The sequence below is a fragment of the Lissotriton vulgaris genome, chromosome 11, assembly GCF_964263255.1.
Source record: "Lissotriton vulgaris chromosome 11, aLisVul1.2, whole genome shotgun sequence".
Classification (NCBI taxonomy): Eukaryota; Metazoa; Chordata; class Amphibia; order Caudata; family Salamandridae; genus Lissotriton; species Lissotriton vulgaris.
Window position 1 is genome coordinate 1,107,673,985 of NC_141699.1, and position 18,459 is coordinate 1,107,692,443.

At 37.9% G+C, this 18,459-nt stretch overlaps 1 protein-coding gene across 1 annotated transcript in view; it reads right to left on the reverse strand.

Moving 5' to 3' along the window:
• The window catches only part of LOC147684251 (putative cation-transporting ATPase 13A5), a 256,436-nt gene that overhangs the window by 109,051 nt on the left and 128,926 nt on the right, over positions 1–18,459 (reverse strand). The window contains exon 16 of the mRNA XM_086942616.1: positions 11,533–11,650. Coding sequence (XP_086798742.1) covers positions 11,533–11,650 — 118 coding nt within the window. The remainder of the gene's footprint in view (positions 1–11,532; positions 11,651–18,459) is intronic.

Here is an 18,459-nt window from a genome sequence, read left to right on the forward strand (position 1 = left end):
AAACAACATATGTTCTAAGTCGGCACCTGCTAGATCACATTTAGGGCATTTGGTACGGTCACTAAATGAAACATTTGTCGACCACTTAGAGATTACTTCAGGTGTATAATATAGCAGACAGGTGGTTTTAAATTGCTGTAACCTTAAGCTTGACGATTGAACGAGATTATTAAGATTGGAAAGAGAATAATCAATCTGATTAGAGGTTATATTAAGTCCCATCTTGGAGCTCCATTACTCGGCTAATTTGACCAATCACCTGTCTTATAAGTGTTAAGGCACCTACACCCTTCACTGATTAAAGATTTTGTCTTCAATGAGTAAAAACAGTCCCAAATGTCGGAATCTAGACTTTTTGAAATTTTCAACTTGCGTATCCAAAAATCATTATTTTGGATGTACCTAAACCTCATTGAATCGGTCAGTTTAAATAAGTTTTTAAGTGCTACGAAGTCTAAGAAGCCATGAGAGCCGTAAAGGTCCCCCAATGTTGTAATTCCATGAGCAGACCATATATTTGCCCAACCGTCATTAAAAATCCCGGGAAGACCCGGGTTTCCCCAAAGCCGCAATTTAGAATGAAAAAATGAAGTTTTACAAAAAGTCAGCCAGTTCCAAGTACTTATCCAATCAATCCGCCAAAACCCAAGCCCTTATAAATTCACCATGCACTCTCCTTGTAGTACTCTAATCATCAAGTCACTACCCATGTACTCATGCAATGACCCAGGCACGAACACATGCACTACTACATTCCCCTGAGCACTACTGATGATGTCCAGTCATGTCCTTGTCACTACCCATGCACTCTTCCAATGACCCAGCCAGTTCCATGTCCTTATTTATAATTGTGCCAACACACAAGCACTTATAAATTCACCATGCACTCTCCATTGCAGTGCTCTAATCACCCAGTCACTACTCATGTACTCATGCAATGACGGTTCCTTTTGAAGCACCTTTGGAACAAAAACAAGATTAGATCATGCAGAGCAGCAGTTCTGGCCTGCTTTGACCCCAGGAACATCAAATGAAACTGTGCCTTGGTAAGGTTCATGGACCTCGCAGAAAAAAAACTCTGCGAGGGGCCAAAAGCCAGTGATTCGTCGTTGGCTTAAAGTTCTGGCAGGCTCCATCGGCTGTCCCTATCCACATTGGATCCCAATCGGTCGCCACTTTTTATATGTATATTAAATGTATCTTTTACAATTTTTAAGATTCTGTATTGCAATGATTTTTCTTTTAATCACGCAATAAAGTTCTTCTTATACTCATGTATTCATGCGATGACCCAGGCACTAACACATGCATCGCTACAATCCCCTGAGCACTACTAATGTAGTCCATCATCTCCTTTTCACTACCCATGCACTCCTCCAATCACCCTGCCAGTTCCATGTACTTATCAATCACTCTGCCAAAACACAAGCACTCATAAATTCACCATGCACTCTCCTTGCAGTACTCTAATCACTCAGTCACTACCCATGTACTCATCCAATGACCCAGCCACTAAGACATGTACTGCAACAATCCCCTGAGCACTTGTGATGCAGTCCAGCCATCTCCTTGCCACTACCCATGAACTCCTCCAATCATGCAGCATGCACGATGTACTTATTCAATCACTCCACCAAAACCCAAGCACTTACACATTTACCATGCACTCTGCTTGCAGTACTATAATCATCCAGTCACTACCCATGTACTTATGCAATGGTCCAGGCACTCACACATGCACTGATTCAATCCCCTCAGCACTACTGATGCAGTCCAGCCATCTCCTTGTCACTACCCATGCATGCTTCCAATTACCCAGCCAGTTCCATGTCCTTATCTAATCACTCTGCCAAAACCCAAGCACTTATAAATTCACCAAGCACTCTCCCTGCAGTACTCTAATCATCCAGTCACTACCCATGTACTCATGCAATGACCCAGGTACTAACTCATACCCAATACAGAGGAGGTCATGCTAATCAAAGGGGTACCCCAACGCATAGTGTTCCATAGTGTATGTAGGTGTTTTCACTGTATTCTAAGTGTCTTTTAGCATATCACTGGCTCTAGGCCCGGTTAGTCAGAGTCCTTTACCACCAGTACCCGTCAGCAAAAAAAAATGCCTAAGGTTTTTTAAATGCTAATTTCTAACTATAACGTCCTTGAAACCTATGTTTTTTTAGTGAATATATGTGAATATATATATATATATATATATATATATCCAAAGGTTCCAATCTCCTGACGCCGTTGTCTCTCAGGCAAAGTAACGTATACGGACCACCAAATCTGTGCAAATTAATTAATTTTTGTGCAGTAAGTCGCCATGACATACAAAGAGCGCTTGATCACATGATATGGTGAAGTGTTTTCCATTGGTTTAAATACAGTTTGAATACTCTCGTTTGCAATTGGCTTTGATGGCATGCATATTCAAATAACATAGAAGAAACACTACGTATGAAAATTATAATTATGTCCTCTATACTGTTTTCTCTCATTAAATACATTCAACTTGAATTTAAGTTGAAGTATCGCATTTAAATCCACATTATAAACCAATGTTAATCATTTGTGCAAAAAGTGCTAAAGTGCAAAAAGATATGAGTGCAAATATAAAAAAAACATTTTAAATATATTTCACAGCACCCTGGTTCATTAGTGATTGCAAGCAATTGATAACTGTTTAAATACATCCAGGTTGATGTTAAAGGGCACGAGGTGATACAGATGTTTTATATATATAAAACAACATTGGGGCCCCAATGTTGTTTTATCCCAATGAGCTGGTACATTAAAGCATTGTGAGAGACTGGTATTAGTCAAACTCATTTCAAGGACAGAGAATTACTCGAGTGGCTGATTCATGATCTAGTTCAGTCTTACTGGTTGACATCTTGGTTTTAATACCTCGATACCGATAGAAGGGGATCTGTAATATTTATCAAAATTATATCATAGTTGGCTAATTTGAGGGAATTTTCCAATTTATTTGCCAGAGGTGTACCGTGAGAGGCTAAAATGCCCTAACGACCACACAAAGTAACTGTGACACAATAGAAAAAATAAGCTAAAAAAACTAAAATTCTATATTGAATATAATATCAGCTTAAAACTATTGCTATATATAAACTTTTATTAAATATAACATTTATATATAAAAACACGTTACTCGACTAAATAATCTATAAATATTATGTAAATAGAATAAAAACCCCTAATAAAATTCATAGTGTTAAAACCTGCTGAACCTATCTACCTATATAAAAGAAGTGATCCAGTTGAGCTAAAAGTGTAGTATTTTCAGAGGCATGTAAAAAGATCTTCTGTAACTTTGAGACCTGATGGTTGTTTGGTATTAAGTTCGAGAATATATCTGGTCTCCAAACGACTGGGTTCAATTTGAAGTGTCTTGCCACAGGGTAAGTGTTGTCTTGATTGTTGATTGCTCTAAGATGCTGTAGTATTCTTTTGTGAACTTGGAGCTTAGTGCTCCCTCCATAAAGTAAATTGCAGGGGCAATACAACACATAAACCGCATACTCGGTTTTGTCTGTCACTAGTTTACACATTTTGTGTTCCCTTTCATCAAATGGGGAAAAGTACGTAGTTTTGTTAACACCCTCATGGCAAGTTTTACATGATTTACAATTAAAAAAGCTGGTATGTGTTTGTAGCCAGTTAGATGATTCAATAAGTTCTGGACTAGTTTCCACTAATTCATCTTTCATTGATTTTCCTCTGCTGTACGTTATAGACAGTCTTTTTGGTAGTATAGGGCCTATAACGGGATCACTTAAAACTAAAAAACAATTTTTCTTAATGATGGATTCAATCTTTTTATGTTGTTTACTAAATTGGACAATGATCCTGAATTCCTGATCTGTTTCATTAATATTAGTTTCCATGGCCTTATTGTTTGTGCCTTCTCCCATGCCCAATAAATCTACTCTATTTTTAAGCATAGATTTAGAAATAGCAGCATTGATAATATTGTCAGAGTAGCCTCTTTCCATAAACCTCATCTTGCTCCCTTCCGGGGCTATAAGGAGATCACGATCTTTACTATGGATGCGTCTTAGCCTCAACATTTCACCATAGGGGATGCTATTTACCAGATGTTTTACATGTGCGCTTTTGGCATGGAGTTTTGAGTTTCCTGCACTTGACTTACGGTGGAGTTTGGTTTCAATTTTGTTATTTTCAATGGTTACCTCTGTATCAAGGAAGGTTACTGATGTATGGCCTATATTGGCAGGGAAGTGTAGGTTCAGATTGTTGTTATTACTAGCCTGGACAAATTCTTCTGCTGTCTCCACAATCCCGTCCCATATTAAAAATAGATCGTCTATGAAACGTAGCCATGTTATGACTTGTGTAGTCATTGCCTCCCTGTGTTCAACCATAAGGACCAGCTCCTCCCACCAACCCATGTGAAGACATGCGTAGCTGGGGGAGAAGCTGGCCCCCATGGCAACACCTTGTAGTTGTCTGTACAGCAAATTATTAAACATAAACATGTTATTATTTAAGCAAAATTTCACAATTTCTAATAACATTTCTTTATGTTTTGGCATTTTACCCATAGATTTCTCCAAATAAAAATCAAGCGCTCTCAAACCATCCGAATGTACAATACTAGTATATAGTGAGCTGACATCTAGGGCTATCAACAGAAAATTAGATCCCCAATTGATGTCCTTTATCTTACGTAAAAAGTCACTTGTGTCACTCACATATGATGGGAGGGCTTTCACATGGTTTTGCAAAAAGAAATCCACATATTGGGACGTATGTTCTAAGTATAAATTCAATTAAAAAACCATAGGTTATAGACCATATATAGTTAGGGATTAGCATTTACAAAACCCTATTTTACTCACACAAAACCATTGAAATTCGCATATATAATTAGTTGCACTAACTATATATCGCGCACTCGCAATCCACTGCTGATGATGTCACATATTACATCCTTCATGACATGGTCAGTGACATCACTGATGACATCACTGATGACAACTCAAATGACATCACTGATTACAACAACCAGTGACTGTATGTTTCTGTAAAGTTAAAATATGTCTTACATATTGAAGAATGAGTGGATGTATAAATGTCTGGATGAAGGATTTAGTAGGTGCATGACTGATTGTATGAGAGAGTGATTAAATGTGTCTCACTGAGTGCATGGGTTAGTGATTAAACTGTCTTAATTTGTGCATCATTATATCTGTTGTTCTGTAAGCTGCTGCATGTGTTGATCAGTAGCTATATGAGTAACTATATTGGTTATTGATTGGTTGCCCAAGTATTTGTATGGGAGAGTGAGTGTGTGTGTGGGGGTGGCTGGGAGGGGTGTGACTCTGTGCATATTTGTGTGAACAGTTGATTCACTAGATGTATGGGTTCAAAACTGCATGTGGAAACAGCTGTATGGGTGGTTGACTGTGTGCATGAGTGTATTGATGAGTGAATGGATATCTCAATGCTACATGTCAAAGTAAGTACATATGTAAAACACAGTACATGTGAGAGATATATAAATTACTGTGTTTAAGAGCCAGTGAATGTGTGAGTGGCTGCATGGATCATTGAAAACTTGTATCAGTAATTGTATAAGAGAGTAAATATGTGTTAGAATATGTTTCAATAAGTAAGGTGTGCATAACTGTATAGTTGAGGAAATGGAGGTGTGATTGATTTTTTGCATGACTGTCTAGGTGTATGAGTAACTCCATGGATGAGTGACAATCTGTGAGTGTCTGTTTTCACTGAGTGTATCTAAGGTTATATTAGAGTCTGTAGAGGTTCATCGTATTAACACATTAATGATGTCATCTGTGATGTTGTCAGTGATGTCATTTGAGTTGTCATCAGTGATGTCATCAGTGATGTCACTGACCATGTCATGAATGATGTAATATGTGACATCATCAGCAGTGGATTGCGGGTGCACGATATATAGTTAGTGCAACTAACTATATATGCGAATTTCAATGGTTTTGTGTGAGTAAAATAAGGTTTGGTAAATGCTAATCCCTAACTATATATGGTCTATAACCTATGGTTTTTTAATTGAATTTTCAAGGTTTTGTAAATGCTAATTCCTAACTATATATGGTCTGTAACCTATGGTTTTTTCAGTGAATTTCAATGGTTTTTAATAGCAAATATCAAAAGCTGTAAAATGTATTATTCTTTTAAATGAAAAATATATTTTATATGTTTTTAATAAAAAAAATGTATGCATCTGCCAAACCCTGACCTCTTAATAGTGCACTGTGGTGGAAATGATTTGGGCACTATGACTGGGGTTGGTCTGGAAATGCTTTTAAAGAACACCTTTCATCAATTGATGACACTTTTTCCCCAAACTGCCTTGGTATATTCCAATATATGCCAAAGACAGAAATGGAAGTGGTCCAACCAATTTTTTCCACAATTTGAGAAAGCACGGAAACATGTGAATAAATCTGTTTCTGCTTATATGAGAGACTATGGAATGGGTTTAATATACAACAATAACTTGCGTTACAACATTCAAGACATCTACAGAAGAGATGGTGTGCACTTCTCCGATAAAGGGAATAGAATATTCGTCCTTTATTTAAAACTGTGCATTGGAACCTACTTGTAGGTACACAAATTAGCCACAGAACCCAATAGCTCTTTTCAGAGCTACCCTACCTCTGATCATTCAAAAGGTTTATCTTTTTCTAACTTTTTTTTTTTCACCAAAGTACGCTCCCCGGTTCGCTTACCGGTGCGCGTACCGGGCGCTCCCCCCGCGAAATTTTCAAATTTTTATTTTTTTATTTTTGCATATATCAGCGTACTAAGCCCCCCTCAGAAAACCTAGAGGGTCACAAAGTGTCTACCGTGCCCCCTTCTACCCATTCCGAACGTTGTTTGTCCTCCATCTTGTGTCTCAATTCTACTGATACACAAAATGGAGGACTCCAGTAACGCTGCCGGTTCGCGTACCGGGGAGCGCACCGGTAAGCGCTCGATAAAAAAAAGGTGGGAAAGTAATTTACAGAAAAACCACTACAGACAATTTCATCAAATATAGAATAGGCCCTACTACATAGCAGTCCCTACCATTTACCCAAATTTGATGGAATTCCATTGAGAAAATTATGCTGTAAGCCTGACTAAATATCCTGCGGTAAATTACCTAACAAAAACACTTATGAAGTGTTAGAATTGACAACCAATTAAAATGCTACTTTCAATATCTTCTATTATTTCATGACATTTGATTGGTTATGTACCTGAATATATATAAAGAAAGAGAGAGAAACACAGCCATTTTGACTACTACTTCCTGAGTACATAGCAAGTGCATTTCAACTGAGAACTTAAACTTCTTTTTGAAAGGTAAGATGTTATTTTAAAAACTAAAGTATGTTCTGCACTTTAAGTTAATTAGGAAAACATTTTCTGATAGTTATATACTATCCCTCTGTAATAGTTATAGAATACGATAGACTTCTCTGTTTTAGTTATGGATGGAGTTAGGCTTGTCTTGTATAATTAAGAATTTACTTAGGCTTTATCACATACATTTTTTTTATATTTCTACTTCCAGTCTGATACCATACACTGCTCAAAGATAAAATCACTGTTTAAAAAACCAAACTACCTGTCTGTACTTAAACCCAACAGTGCCCTATCTGTACTGATATATTTTTTTAAAATTCAATTTACAGCACAAAAATGGAAGGAGAGCAAAAAAATACCATCGAAATTGTTCTGGAAAGCAACAAAGATACAGAAATTGAACCCAATGACTCTGAATTCTTAGATGAATCATGGGACTTTGAACTTCTGCAATGTGTACAATCAGTAGATTACCTGATTGAAAATGAGAGCATTTCTGACAATCAATTATTAGAAGTTCTTTCAAATTTTGAAAACGAATCAGAGAAATATATTTATATTTAATAATTCAAAAATTGTTTGAGACATTATTCATTTTTATATGTATTTTTTAAACTAGTATCAAATTGATTATAATGTAAAATCAGACTTTAAATATAATGTGAGACTTTTTTGTGTTACATAGTAAGTTTGCTCATAGTTACTTCCTTTCTCCCTCTATATTATCTCCAATGTGTATTTAACATCTCTTTATCATCTCCTGCCTCCATGGTGTTTCTGCTTTCCTGACAGACTACGCTATGAATTCCATATACCACAATAACTTCTGAAACAACATGCAAGATATCTACAAAGGAAACGGTGTATTTTTATTTTTAGACTCTGCATTGGTACCTACATGTTGGTACTTAAATAAAAAAATAAAAAAATACAACAAAAAGAACAATCAATATACATACATTATTTGAACATTCTTTCATCCTATTTTCCCTATATTACGCTTCCCGGACTACTTCCTGGTGCGCGTACCGAGCGCTCCTCCCGCAAAAAAAACGATAATAAAAATTATATATTTTTTTCCCCGTGGGGCCCTTTTAAAGCCCCCTCATCAAACCTAGGGGGTAAGGGAGGATGTACTCTGCCCCCTTATGCTCATTTCCCCCTTTGTTTTTGCCACATCTTGTGTCTCGATCCTACCGAGACACAAGATGGCGGACGCTCTGGACTGTTTAGAATGTTCACAGTCACCGGGGAGCCAATCCGCTTCTCCTAGCGAAGTTCCGTTACGCGTCAGGTACGCGAACCGGGACGCTAACCGGGACGCTGTCACAGATATATCTGTTTTTTGAAACGTTAATTTCTCAAAATCCACTGGAGCACATATTTTAAGACATAGCAAAGGCACGTCGGGCAAACCATATCTACAATTTGGCCAAGTTTTGTGTAAATCCATTCAGCCGTTCGAGCTAAAAGTGATTCCAACCACCCTATTGAAAAATGAATGGGAAAAATGCGTTTTGGGACCCCCCTTTTTTCCCGGCCCCCCCTTGACGAAACCCCCCAAATTTTCAAGGGCTGCTCAGAAACAAAATGTGCCATTTTCCTGAAAATTTCAGCCAATTCCGTCCACAAACGCCAAAGTTATTCGACATAGAATTTTCAAAAATCACATAGGAAAAAAATCCTAACTATATATACCTACTGGCGACCGCCAGTAGGTAATATATATATATATATATATATATATATATATATATATATATATATATATATATATATATATATATATATATATATATATATATATATACATATATATATATATATGCGTGTGTATATATTGTTCCACCTGCTGGTGCTCTCCAGTGGTACGATTCTCAATTTTGGCAGAGCCTCGCTGCTAACTAGCCCAGAATTTTACCAATGTGGTAAAGATGAACCATACTCACAGGTGAACAATGCCCCTACGCATTTCGACTCTGCAAGGACCTTGATCGTGGATACAAAATCTTTCTACCCATTCCTCATTTTCTGATCACTTCCGCTCGAACGGATATATCGGTCATGGGAGGTGTCGTTTTTTCAGGTGGGAATGTGCGATAAAACACAACAAAATCAGTGCAAATTCTAATATTTAAAATAAATACTGTATACATAGTTATTTGTTATATTACTGATAATCCTTTGGCATTTTCTAACCATGCAGGTACCTATAGCATTCATCAATGTTCTATTCATTCAAGTTGCATTCTGAGATTGGTAGTTTATATGGGGGTCCCTCCCTCTCTTCATGATGCATATATTAATAGCCTTCATTTTCCATAAATATTTATAAACACATTTACAATGAATTCCACTTAAAATTTACATCATCATTTATGCCCTCTAGGGGGCTTATCATCAATATATTCTATGATTTGTATCAACATTAATACACGTATGTCTAGAAATTGATCTCAATTATATCACTTTTGATGTTCTTAAATTATGCTTGATCAATTTCATTAGTCTAACCAAACCAAACTTAAAGTGCTCAGTGTTTGTGCAAACTGTACAATTTTTTCGTTAGAAACCAAAATTTAAAAACCCCTATAATAAAAATTGAATACCAGGTGGTTGAACCAAAGAAGTCATTTCTCATCTATGAATGTATGTATGGTTCCTCATCCTGAATCAGTCCATAAGATGCTGATGTTCCTAATTACAGCAAGTGGCAAAATTGTCTTTGTTGTAGCTTTCGTTCCTGATTTTCTAGTCATTAATTTTGTTAAATTTGTGCATAGAATTTTAATTTCTTCCAGTCATTCTGATGATTTATCGCCAAATTGTTTGCCACTGCACTACTCTGATCATTTTGTGTGGTGCTCTTAAATGTTCTAATATTTGTTTCTTCTGTTCACAAATAGTACTCCCCACCTATTTTAGATTCCATGAGCACTGAATTACATACATCACAAATGTTTTTTTGCATGTGATATGTTGTTTAACTTTCCATTTGTTCTTAGTTGCCAAAATTATTTATTGTTTGCCCACTTATATTTGTAGCATTAATGGAATACTACATGTGAAAGCCAATTATTATTTTTTTTCTTTTTAAAGTGACTGTGCATTAAAGAGTCTTTTAAATTCCTTGCTCTTTGAAAAGTAATGTTTGGATGACTACCCATTATTTTTTTACGAATTTTGGATCCAATTGCGAAATATTCCCAATGTAATTTTGTTTCCAAGTGTTGGGGTAAGTGTAGGAGAGAACAAGGTAAAGGGGTAGGGCAGGGACAGTGGTAGGGATAGCTGGAGTTGCTTGATTAGTAGTGGGTAAAGCAGGACTTCCAATATCATGGTTATTGTATAGGGTATAAAAATCACAAACTACTGAAATCATCATGTCTTTTTTTCTTCTACAAATATAATCTTCCAAATGTATTACTATATTTGTAAGGTCATCTTAAATCCCTTTAAAAGTTTGTCTTGTGTACCAAATTCTCAGACTTTCATGCAGGAAAATACACAAACTTCATGTCTTGACCCCCATCAGGACAGACATATGTGACCCTTAACTTTTCATTTGCCTACACCAAGTCAGATGGCTTTTCAGCATTTGTAACAAAGACTAAAGACAAGGGTGTAGCAGTACAAGTGTTTTGCACAGCAGGGCCTTTGCTCCAACACCTCTCCACCACATTCATCTAGGTAAACAAAAATACTAACACCTTATGTTTTCTCATCAGCACAAGGGGCAAAAAAGAGGTTACAGGGTCCTTGTTTGTGAAGAACCTGGGATGATGGTGATCGAGGGCTGGTTCATGGGGAAACAGTGACCTGGGATGGGGTGATGATTTGAGAGATGTGCTGACAGGTTGCTGTTAAAAAATTAATATAATCATTTTCTTTTATGTTCTGGGAGATATCACAAGTGAATTTTGCAGTTTCTTTTCACAGAAAATCCACTTCATTTGGAGGATTTTCTATCAACAATTTCTGAAGAAAAATCTTGTGAAGTTTGCAAAGTTGGTGAAGGTTTAAAACAAACTGCATTCACTATTTTTGATCCATGAAGAAGGCTGATTTAGGATCAGCAATAGAATATATTTTCATGTAGGTGACAATTTTAATCATCAGATTGGAGTTACAGCCCCTCTGGCTTACCTTGTGAAAGTTTCCACTCCAAGATCTGTCTTTGTAGCCAGGGGTTTATATGCCAGCCCGATGACCCGGAAACCTTGCAAAGTGTAATGTTCAAGCTCACTTAAGAAATTTAAAGGCACTGTTAGGGAAAGGATAAACAAGATTCCAATCACTAGTGTATACCACTGCATTATAGTTACATACTGTGTTCTCTTAATCAATATAGCAAGCAATATATTTATCAAGAACAATTATTTATGAAACAAGGTAAAAGGCAGGTACACTGTTGTAGAACTGACTTAATTCTCTAGAGAACTTCTAGCTGCACACTTATTGCCTCATAAGTGTATCACCCTAGGCACCAGTATTTGTTTGCTGGAATCTCCAGCGTGGTTTTACTTCGACAGTTCAATCTATACGCTTTTTTCAAAAAGATTACTCCATGTACTTCTTAAGTTCAAAATCCAGAGGTTACTTCATTCACTTTTCATTCATTTCAAAATTCAAGACTATCCGTGTTCCAATGCATTTCGGTGTTTGATCACACCTTCATCAGGGAACGTCTACAATTTAAATAAACAAAACATTTTCTCAGTGCATGTATCAAAACAAACAACATTTCTACGCGCAGTAAAGTCGAGTTTTACCTATAGATTAAGTTGGCTTCCTTATGTGAAATGTAACCATTATCCTTAAGTGTATCGAGTACTCTGTAAGTTTGTTAACACTCTGGGTTTGCTACTAAGTTACGCGCTAGTTGCATATTACTGTGGGCGCTACCCCTACACATCCGTGAATAACGGTTAACTCTATGGAGGTAATCCCCGACAATTCTCACCTTGTTCGAAAAGTGAAATCAACTCATTCTGCTCCCGCGGAGTCGTCCCACTCCGTTCGAAGTTCGAGTAGTCTACTCTCACTACGCGCTGGTTTGCGCATGCGCTGTATGTAGGTAAAACTTTTTTTCTATGTTCTAACTTTATTGTTCACTACGCGGTCACTATCGGGCTGTTGCTACTAGATCAATTACCGGCTCGTGCGGGCCCATCAGTGTGACTTTATGCAATTGTAATATGTCTATGGAGCAACATTAGGTTCAGATTATACGATATAACATAAATGGTACATTAATTAATCACAAGTAACAAGTGAATTCAGTCCTGTCATTCATTCCATTGGGCTTCAAACTGCAGAGGTAATAAATCCAATAGTTTTCTCTTTTTAAGAGATTTTTCTTGTTCATTGTTCCCTCTTTTTTAGGGACTATTTCCAATACACATGCTCTTAGTTGGTTGATATTGGGATGTTTTTCAACGAAGTGCGTGGCCACTGTTGATTTCGATGATTGTGTTCTTATATTACTCTTGTGCTCGTTGAGCCGAACTTTAAGCTCTCTTTCCGTGTGGCCTACGTAGACGCTGCCACATGGGCATTTTAGTAAATACACAATGTTGGTTGTATTGCATGTGGAGTTCACTCTTAGGGGTATTTTATGTCCTTTCATCGGGTGATTGATGCTTGCACCCTTCATAATGTTGTGGCAGTTTCCACAATTTAGACACGGTTCTGTTCCTTTAAAGGTCCGTTGACTTTCTTTTTGTGTCGGTGTTTTTAGCAGTTCTCCAATGTTTTTGCTCCTAGTATGAGCAAAGAGTGGTTCCTCATCGAATATGCCTTTGAAGTCTGTTTCTAGTTTTACTATCTGCCAGTTTTTGTGAATTATTCTTTTGAATTGAGCACTCGCGTTTGAAAATTTGCTGACGCAGGTTATTCGTGGTTTTTTCTCAGTTTGTTTATACGTCAGTAATTGCGTTCTGGTTTTCTTTTGAGCTCTCTCTTTAGATTTTTTGATGATATCCTCCGGGTATCCCCGTGATAAGAATCTGTTGCCCATTATGTTCAGTTGCTCTTGACAGTCATCAGCTTCCGAGACCAATCTCATGACCCTGATGAATTGCGAGTAGGGAAGGTGAGTTTTGAGTGACTGTGGGTGATGACTCTTATACTGTAACAAATTGTTTCTATCTGTTGGTTTCCGATAGAGGTTTGTTATGAAAGTGTTATCCATTTTGGTGATTTCTACGTCCAAGAATTGTATAGTGGTTTCATTGATGTTCCAGGTGAATTTTATTCTGTCATTCCTGTTATCCAAAATTTCTAGTTGTTGTTCTAGAGATGCTTGCGTCCCCTTCCACACTAGGAAGATATCGTCTATGAATATCACGTAGGTGAGAAGATGAGTGGCCCATTCCTGGTTATTGTAGATATGTTCTTCTTCAAAAGATCCCATGAACAAATTGGCATACGCCGGCGCAGCGCAATTGCCCATCGAAGTTCCATTCAGTTGGATGAACCAACGGTTGTTATAGGTGAAGTAGCTGTTCAACAATGTAAACTGCATTAGTTCCATCAAAAAGATTTGCAGGTCTTCTGGATAAGAGCTATTCAATAAGGCTTTATCAATAGCTTCCAGGCCTTCTTTGTGTGGGATGGCAGTATACAGGGTTTTTACATCCACTGTCGCCATGATGGTGTTGTCTTCCAATTTCACCTGTTGTAATCTTAACAGAAAATCGGTGGTATCCTTGATGTGAGATAAGTTTTTAGTGACCAACGGTTGTAAATGTTTATCAATGTATTTTCCAACTGGTTCATGAATACTCATCTTTGTCGACACTATGGGCCTACATGGTGGGTTGTGTTGGTCTTTATGTACTTTCGGTACCATGTACATAGACGGGCTTTTTGGATTCTCTCGAGTTAGATAGTTTTTGGTTTTCTCACTGATGGTTCCTCTTTCCATAGCTTTTTTCAATATTGTTTGAAGGGTGTTTCGTATTTCTTCTGTGGGGTCTCTTTCTATTTCCATGTATGTGTTTATATCACTCAGATGTGTCATAACAGCTCTTTCATAGAAGTCTGTGTTGAGTATCACCATGGCACCTCCCTTATCTGCTTTTTGGCAGACTATGTTTTCATTTCTAGCCATACTCTCAATGGCTCCGAACTCTTTCTTGGTCATGTTTTGATATTTGCTTCTTTTGTTGGTGTTGATTTTACTAATTTCTTGCTTGCATAGGTTTTCAAATAGATCGATAGTTTTATGAGAAACTGGTGGCATGTATGAACTGGTAGTTTTTAATCCTTTCAATTCATCGTCCTTACTTGGGGGTTTGTCAGTTACGATGTTCTCAAAAAAATGTCGGAGTCTCATTTTCCGTGTCAGTTTGAAAAGGCTAACTTCAAGTTCCAACTGGTTGGTGCGTGCGCTGGGTACAAATGATAAACCACGTTGTAAAGTGTTAATTTGGTATTCGCTCAGGTGTTGATCTGAGATGTTTATTACTAAATTGTCGGTGTCCTTCAATGGTTTTTCTTTTTGTCCTTTTTTGAGGTCACTGTCCTCGTCTGTGGTGGGGCTTTCTCTTTTGTTTTTGTTGCGTCCCCTCCTGGGTCTTCTACTTCTTCGGGGCCTGAGGCTAAAAAAGGATCCGCTGTAGAAGTTTCCTCTGTTGGCGTTGTTTTCTCTGGTGGTGTGGTTTTTTGTTGGCTTTGTGGTTTCTGCGTTCTTGAAGTTGATCTTTCACTATCCGAAGATGAAGTGTCGGTCTGTGATGTATATTGCTTGTTTTGGCGCCTTTTCGCATAGACCTCAGCCCACGTGGAGAAGTGTGGCTCAGGGGTTAGAGGCGGCAGACCCGGAAGCTGAGATCGGCCCTGGACCAGGGTTCAATTCCCCGCCTCGGCGGGTCTTGGGCTCAAAAATTCCACGGACTCGATAATTCTCGCTCCGGTGCCTTCTCGACTCACGGGTTCACACTCTGCGACTCTGGGCAATAACTTGCTTAATCTCCACAATGGCCCCTCGCGGCGGGATGCCTGGCTTTCACCTTGTGGATACCCTGCCGGGGTTATCTCACAGGGGAATACCAGGACGGGTTCCCTAAGCAAGCGCCGGGAAACCCTTTGTGGGTAGCTGTGCGCTATATAAGCTCAAATACATACATACATACACATACATACACACACACGTGTATACCTCTTGAAGCTTATAATCAAGGGTGTCCCTTTTGTACTTCCTGAGTTTTCGTTCATTCACTTCTTTTGTGTGATGGGCTAATTGGGTATTTATGTCCTCTAGTATTTTCTTAAGTTCATCTTCTGTGACTCCTTTCTTTAATTCTTCTGTTGTTGTTTCTATTTCTGTTTTGAGTTCCTCCAATATTTTCGCCAGTTCCTCTATGATTAATAGTATCAAATCTAAGCTGCACTTGTTGAGTATTGCAAACCAGCGTTCTGTGAAAGGTTTGGAGTTTTTACATAGAAATGGCTTCAGGGCTATTCGAAGGCCTCTTGGTATTCGTTGCGCTTTGTGATATTGAACCATGGTGTTCGCGTGGAGACGTTGATTGATCTCTTTTCTTGTAAGATACATGAGGTGTTTTATTTGTTGTTCTTTGTTTCTTGTGAATGTATGCTCCGTTGTTTCAGTTTGGATTAATGAATAGATTCTTTCACTGGCCTCTGCCGTGAATGCGAAAGTGTCTGCTCTTTTGTCCGTCGACTTTGTTATATCTTCGTATTGCATTTTATACGTTGGCGTGCTACTTCCCAGTGGGGGGAATTTGCAATTTGCAATTAGCTTCGTGTGTCGGGTTGTGCACCGCCTAACACCGAAATGCATTGGAACACGGATAGTCTTGAATTTTGAGATGAAAAATCAAAAAATCTAAAGAGAGAGCTCAAAAGAAAACCAGAACGGAATTACTGACGTATAAACAAACTGAGAAAAAACCACGAATAACCTGCGTCAGCAAATTTTCAAACGCGAGTGCTTAATTCAAAAGAATAATTCACAAAAACTGGCAGATAGTAAAACTAGAAACATACTTCAAAGGCATATTCGATGAGGAACCACTCTTTGCTCATACTAGGGGCAAAAACATTGGAGAACTGCTAAAAACACCGACACAAAAAGAAAGTCAACGGACCTTTAAAGGAACAGAACCGTGTCTAAATTGTGGAAACTGCCACAACATTATGAAGGGTGCAAGCATCAATCACCCGATGAAAGGACATAAAATACCCCCAAGAGTGAACTCCACATGCGATACAACCAACATTGTGTATTTACTAAAATGCCCATGTGGCAGCATCTACGTAGGCCACACGGAAAGAAAGCTTAAAGTTCGGCTGAACGAGCACAAGAGTAATATAAGAACACAATCATCGAAATCAACAGTGGCCACGCACTTCGTTGAAAAACATCACAATATCAACCAACTAAGAGCATGTGTATTGGAAATAGTCCCTAAAAAAGAGGGAACAATGAACAAGAAAAATCTCTTAAAAAGAGAAAACTATTGGATTTATTACCTCTGCAGTTTGAAGCCCAATGGAATGAATGACAGTACTGAATTTACTTGTTACTTGTGATTAATTAATGTACCATTTATGTTATACCGTATAATCTGAACCTAATGTTGCTCCATAGACATATTACAATTGCATAAAGTCACACTGATGGGCCCGCACGAGCCGGTAATTGATCTAGTAGCAACAGCCCGATAGTGACCGCGTAGTGAACAATAAAGTTAGAACATGGAAAAAAAGTTTTACCTACATACAGCGCATGTGCGAACCAGCGCGTAGTGAGAGTAGACTACTCGAACTTCGAACGGAGTGGGACGACTCCGCGGGAGCAGAATGAGTTGATTTCACTTTTCGAACAAGGTGAGAATTGGCGGGGATTACCTCCATAGAGTTAACCGTTATTCACGGATGTGTAGGGTTAGCGCCCACAGTAATATGCAACTAGTGCGTAACTTAGTAGCAAACCCCGAGTGTTAACAAACTTACAGAGTACTCGATACACTTAAGGATAATGGTTACATTTCACATAAGGAAGCCAACTTAATCTATAGGTAAAACTCGACTTTACTGCGCGTAGAAATGTTGTTTGTTTTGATACATGCACTGAGAAAATGTTTTGTTTATTTAAATTGTAGACATTCCCTGATGAAGGTGTGGTCAAACACCGAAATGCATTGGAACACGGATAGTCTTGAATTTTGAAATGAATGAAAAGTGAATAAAGTAACCTCTGGATTTTGAACTTAAGAAGTACATGGAGTAATCTTTTTGAAAAAAGCGTATAGATTGAACTGTCGAAGTAAAACCACGCTGGAGATTCCAGCAAACAAATACTGGTGCCTAGGGTGATACACTTATGAGGCAATAAGTGTGCAGCTAGAAGTTATTTGACATACACTCCAGGAGGGGAGTGATACCCAAGTGCACAGTTGAAATTGGAGTTAACATTTAGGCGGTGCACAACCCGACACACAAAGTTAATTCTCGAGAGCTCATCGATGTTGAAATAGTTCATGGTTGTTAAAATACTTCATGTCCCTTGTAGCTAAAGTTGATTAATAAGCAATGTTTGTAATGAAAAGAAATACTACATGTTTCCTAGTAACAACAAGAAAGCTCTGCATTTGTATAAAATCTGAATTTTCCCATGTTCAGACTAAGGGCCTTATTATGATCTGGGTAGACGGGGTTACTCCAAAACAAATGTTATGGCTATCCAGTCCGCCGCATTACAATTCTGTTATCTCCTATGTAACTTGTATCATGGCTAACGGGATAAATGTTATAATTGTGATGGAGTATCCTTTCCGCCAGTTGGTAATCAGGTCTGAAGTCCATCCTAAACCTACGGGACCAAACATCTTCAGGGAAGTATAGGAAAATCTGCATGAATATATATACAATTCTGGGGGGAAAAAGGCAAAATATGTGTAGAAAATGTTTAAAAATCTTTGGAAACAATACTCCTAATTTAATGCCTCATATAGGTAACACTACTTCAAACTGCAGTTCCTGTATTTACGAATAAATAGAAAAAAATAAATACTCTATTCCTCAGTCACTTGAATTGGGCCT